At 45.8% G+C, this 6000-nt stretch overlaps 1 protein-coding gene across 2 annotated transcripts in view; it reads left to right on the top strand.

Moving 5' to 3' along the window:
* Positions 1-2822: 2822 nt before the first annotated feature.
* The window catches only part of LOC133042389 (cyclin-Y-like protein 1), a 35335-nt gene continuing 32157 nt past the window's right edge, over positions 2823-6000 (top strand). For both annotated transcript variants that reach the window (XM_061122887.1, XM_061122886.1), the window contains exon 1: positions 2823-3137. In XM_061122887.1, coding sequence (XP_060978870.1) covers positions 2912-3137 — 226 coding nt within the window. In that variant the 5' untranslated portion in view covers positions 2823-2911. The remainder of the gene's footprint in view (positions 3138-6000) is intronic.

Genomic DNA, 6000 nt, shown 5'->3' with positions numbered 1-6000 from the left:
CTATTCTGACAGACCCAGAACAGGCATCTGTCACCCAGGTCCTGTTTCCTTCCTTGCTTTTCTCTCAATCCAAAGCTAATCTAAGTCTGCCCTGGAGGACATCCACTTCTGCCTTCTTGAGGACCTTGCTCTGTCAATTTTCCCATCTCCTCTAACCTCAAACTCCTTTTTTCTCCATCGGCTCATACCCTTTAACATATAAATATACTCACATTTTTTCTCCATCTTAAAAAATTATTAACTGCACATTTCCTTCTAATGACTGGCACATCTCTCTTCTCAGTCAAATGTTTGGGAAGAAAATCCTTGTCTCCACTTTATCACCTCCTATTTATTTCTTTTACTCACTGCTTGCCTTCCAGTTTGCACCCATCCTCAGTTACCCATGTACCACGGTCAGTGGTATTTGTAACTTTCCTGCCCTCTGGACAACACTGGACTCTGTTTAGGGAATTACAAATTAGAGCTTCTACTGGCCAGGTACTGTGCTAGGTGCTCTGTTCCAGAAAAGAGCAGATGTGATTTCTACCCTCATGGAACTCAGCTGATCAGCCATTTCTGATTAATACACAGGTCCCTTGATTTCCACTTCTCCCTTTGGCAGGTTTACTTAAATGCCATTTAAATTTCCCTATTTTTGAAGTTTCCTCTCTCCCTCCTTCATTCCTTTCCTTATTATACATGTCTTCTCGAGGCAATTACTTCTACACCCATGGCTTCAACTACTTTGTATGTACTCCAATGACAATTTTAATATTGTTCTCATTTAACAGTTTTAGTTTACATAGGACATGTCATTTACTAAAACCATAGATTCCAATTTGCTCCATGAAAAATATTATAGTCTTAACTGTCAGCACAGCGTTAGGGGATTTCCCCAACTACATTTTAAAATTGATTTAGTATGTGTTATTTTCAAAAACGTAAGATGGGATATCACAAAATGGACTTGGCCTACAGAAGTTTACATCTAACTTTCAACTGGAGAGCTCTAATTCCATGCTCTCATTAACAGAGCCCCAAATGATCTTCCTCCTCAAACCTCTTCCTCTTTCTGCACTATCTAGGAAAAAGTCACTGTGCTGTCCCTAGTTCCCTAAGTCAGAACCCTAGCAGCCATTTTTGCCTCTCTTTTCCCCCTATTGCTCCGTATCTAGTCACCAAATGACCTCAAATCCTTTCCCACCACACCAGTCTCTGCCACTGCCTTCAGTTTAAACTCTCATTCCGCTCTTAGATGAATATAAAGTCTCTTCATTGCTCTTGTTTCTTCCATCAATCCTCCTTATTGTCCAGAGTGACCTCGCTAGAAACCACCTGATTGTGACTCCTTAACGTCACAACATTCAAAGGCTTTCATGTTTCTGGGGGGGAAAAAAATCAAGCTCTTTACCCCAGAACCTACTTTGGGGTTAGACAGATCTAGGTTTGAATTTCAGGTTCAAGTACTTGGCAGCAGTCTGACTGACCTCAGACAACTGAACTTCCTAAGCCTTTGTTTTCTCATGTGCCTGACGGAGCTCATCGAGGGCAGGGCTACTGCAGGAACACAGTGCCTAGAAAGTGGGAGGGACTAACCAATGTTGATCGAAGGGAAAGAATTTTAAAATCCACTTCAAAAAATTGTTCTCCCTTAGAGAAAATCCTATGCCACTTCCAATCAAATTTGACTTCTACCTTTATTTTCTTATAATCCCAATAAGGTGCCTTTGCGGATCCAAACAATCGGAGACCAAATCCTGGCCATACCCCTGAGCAATCATGTGACCTTGGGAACATATCTTTACCATCACCTTCATTAAATCAAAACCGTGGTACTTCACCTTGCGACTCTTCAGTTTTGTATGAGAAAATCGTGCTTTATGCTTTATGTGACCGGTGAAAGTAGGGAAACCTGGAGACTCGTGCCGTGGAAGAAACAGCGAGAAAATCGAGTGGCTGAATCCCAGCGTTTCAGAGTTGGGAGGGAGGCGTTCGGTCCCTAATTTACCGATGAGGAAGCGGGGGGGTGACGCGTCCTCGAGTCTCATTCAAGACACGGACACAGCTCTTTATTGAGGACCCGGGGCATTGCTATGGTTAAACTGAAGGCGGAAACTAACACTCTTTCGAAGTCAATTTGAGAGGAGCATTTAGTTACAAAAAACTGTCAACAATTCGGGTGTAACTAAGTTCGTTGAGGAATGCATCAAATGAGTCAGCTGTCAGACCCGGTGAAACCGAGTTGCTTAACGGAACTGACTCTTTACTAACAAGCCTTCTATAGGGTCCACTGACTCTCTAGCTTCGATTCACAAACTCCCGCAATGCTTCCCGAAGGACACGGAAAGCTCCGAGTGCCGCACGAGGAGTCCGGGGCGCGCCACTCGAGGGGCGGAGCAGTCGCGGGGCGGGGGCGGGGCATTGTGGGTCACGTGCCTGCTCTCTGAGGCGGGCGCTGGGAGGAAACTCTGTGTGTGATTGGTCCGTCGTAACCAGGTAACCGAAGGACGCGTTCCGGTTGGCAAGGGCCAGCCAGGCGAGCGGCTTTCAGTCGGGAGGCGGCGGCGGAAGGAGGAGGAGCTCCGACCGCGCTCTCTCCCGGCAGTGGCTGTGCGTCTCAGCGCTCGTCGGGTCCCCACCCCTTCTAAATAAGCCGGGCTGGTCGCCGCCTTCACAGACTGGTTGACTCCGGGGAGGCGGCGGCGGCGAGACAGCGCGGCTGCGGCCGGGCCCGGAGCCCTGCCCCGGGCCCGGCGGCGGGGCGGACAGGAGAGAGGCAGGCGAGGCCGCGTCTACATGTGCGGCGCAGCCCCGGCATAGCCCGGGGCTGCCGGTGCCCGCCGCGCCATTGTTGGGGGAGGGGGCGGTCTGAGCTTGGCGGAGTCCGGGGCCGAGCGGAGGCGACGGCGGCGAGGAGCGGAGGCGCCCCATGGGGAACACGCTGACCTGTTGCGTGTCCCCCAGTGCCAGCCCCAAGCTGGGCCGGCGCGCGGGGCCGGCGGAGCCAGACTACGAGTTTGAGGTCTACGAGGCGGCGGCCGGAGACGCGGTGGCCGTAGCACCGGCGCCGGCTGCCGTGGAACCCACCGAGTTGGATTTCCGAGCGGGTGAAGGCCGCCACCTGCAGCACATCAGCGACCGGGAGATGCCCGAAGGTAAGGAAGCGGCCGGCGCGCCTCGCCCCTCGCGGGGCCGGCGCCGTCTGCTCTCGGGCTTACCTCTGGCCTCCGCCGACCCCCAGGTCCCCCGGGAGGAAGCCGCCGCCTAGGGCTCCTTCCTGCCTGGAGTTGGCTCTCTCGGGGCTGGGCACCAAGGACGGAGGCTGGCCCTGCCTGGCGTCCCCACCCCTTATTCTTTCTCCGTCGCGTCCGGCCAGTCTTTCTCCCTCTTCTCTACCCGAACGCCCAATTCTTCCCCATTCCCTTTTCGCAACCCGACCCAAGACCCTCAAGTCTGTGGCTCCTGTTCGTGATTCTATTTAACATCTTGTGGGACTTTGTAAAGACTTTCTGATGTATTCTCTCTTTTCTCAATGAAAACTTAAATACTCCCAACTTCGGCGATATCCATCCCATCTTCCTATCCTTACCTATTCAGATGGTACCTAAGAGAAGGAACGAGGTAAGGATCTAAATACACTTCCACTCGTTAGGATAGTTGATACTCGGGACAATTAAGACAGATTTTAGGGTTTGTTATTTAAAATCAAAACTGATATCGACAGAGTTAGTGTGGCGTTAAGTAATATTCTGTCTAGAGTTGTCCTGATTGAAGCGACCTTATTCTAACTATAATTTGAAAACGATAAGAAAGAAAAAGGTTAGAGGGGGTCTTAAAATAACTGAACTGTGTGAAACGTTACTGCAACGGCTGCAGGGAATAGTTTTGTTGTTGTTGTTGTTGTTTTTACCCAAAGATGATCCCACGGAGCTCTGATTAAGATTCCCACTTTGACACAAAAATGTCTTCAGCTCCCCAGCTTTAACCAACTTCACTTGCATGTTGCCTCTTCTAAGGGAGGATTGGGGGTGGTTCCTGAGACTGTTGGTCAAAAGTTTCAAAGGAGAAAAAAGAAATTCAGACTTTAATTTGTAATACAAAGATTTGGCAGTTAAGATGGCAGATCCTGCAGGAAAGTTGTCTCCATGGCTACCTCTCCTTCCAACCCCCTCCTGCCAGTGGAATCCTATTCAACTTTTATAGTGTTCAGGTAAAATTCTGAAGACGAAGTGGCTGGGGGTGGGGGTGGGTTGTCATGGAGAAGAGGAGAGAGAGGAGAGGAAATGTTTGATTTTTTTTTTTCCTCTAGAATTTTGAAACTGGACAGCTCTAGGTTTTAAAAAAAAAGATTCTGGATGACACTGTGGCTCATTAATAAAGACTGTGTTCTTTAAAGTAGTAAACATTGTGCCGTGAAGATGTTAAAGCCCCAGTGGCCCACTTGTTTCATTTAAATGCCAGAGAGTATTTCTTTATTTCATAGAGGAAATGTCTTATAGCTCTTCTATTTAAATTTTATTTGGGTTTACTTAATTCCTTTCAAAGTTAGAATAGGTAAGCCTGTGGACTCACCCATGTGATGGACATGGCTTTGTAAGTGGAAAGTACTCCCTTTTCAGAATAGTCAGATACTGTGAAAGAACAAATTATGTAAATTAATTGTAGCTTTAAAAACAAAGCTTGTGCATACCTGTGAAAACTGCTCAGCTTGTTGCTATAAGGTAAGCCTCTAAGTGATTTTAAAAAACAGTAGTAGGCTAGTGTAGGGAGACCAAAGTTGGACTTCTGTATGATTCTTTTACGATTTACAACGTATTTTCGGGTGTATTTCACCTGACCCTTCTTCCATCTATAAATAAGGCCTGTGAATATTCTCCCTGTGATGCCAATGAAGAAGCCAAGACTTAGAGCTCTGAAATAACTGTGTAACATAGCTACTGAACAGAAGAGACAGACTTGAGAGTGGTAGATACACCAAATTCAGTTGTTGGGTGCTTAAAAAAAAGTTTGGAATGCACTTTTTATTTTATAATTTATCCATAAGATAGGCCTAACTCAACTTCAGTTTGGTTATTTCCATTTGAGTTTATTGTTCACAACTCAGAAGCAACACATACCTCTCCATTCTGTGTCTGTACATTTATTACAATGGATAGGAATAAAAGAAGTCGTGAAATAGCCTCAATTTACCAGTCAGGTAAACATGTTGGTATATTTTAAAGAGTTTGTTCTGCTGACTCGAATTGAAGCCAAGAGTGCCCTGGACAGAGGGACATTAGGAGAAACCGGTAAGCGGGCAGGTAAGGTACGAAGCATTTAGTGAGGGGGAGTGCTGAGTCGGGAACTAGAAAAAGAGAGTTCATGAGCACAGGATTTACCTTTTTATGTTTGACATGACTGTTAAAATTTTACTTAAATTTGTCTCTCTTTTTTGGCATTCCATAAAGTGATGAGAGAAACCTCAATTTCAGCATTTGCCTATTATTAAGTTTCCATAAATATGAGGTCAGAACACGAATGTAAAGTGCAAGCACATTGGAAGTTTGCTCTTAATGTTTTTATTTCAGACAATTTTATATCAGTTTCCCTGGAAACTGAGAAATACCTGCATTGATATAAAACATTTTGGCTTTTCTGCAATGAAGAATTATTTGGTTACTTAGACAAAACCAAACATAAATGATGCTGTGTTTCTTTCTTCAGAAACCTTTGAGAAGAACATGATTTCTTCAAGCTGTTTCAGTTAACTCCTAAGAACCTAGTATAAATATCAGATAGACTCAAAAGAATTTTGTCGCTATCTTGCCTTTCACAGTGTATCTAATGTAGCTGATGTTCGTGTCAATAATAGAAAATAAGGTGCTGAGGTCCTGTTATCTGATTTTATTATTATGCATCAGCTTTTCAAACAGCCTTCATATTCTCCTCTCAGGAACTTTGCTCATTCTCTGGTGCAAGCTGCTCTCCCAAGTGATTCCTTCCTTCCATCCTCCAAGGAGTGGGTAGGGAAGGAATTGA

Source organism: Dama dama, chromosome 21, assembly GCF_033118175.1.
Source record: "Dama dama isolate Ldn47 chromosome 21, ASM3311817v1, whole genome shotgun sequence".
NCBI classification, from domain to species: domain Eukaryota; kingdom Metazoa; phylum Chordata; class Mammalia; order Artiodactyla; family Cervidae; genus Dama; species Dama dama.
Note: the sequence above shows the minus strand (reverse complement) of the source record. Positions and strands in the feature narration are given on the sequence as shown.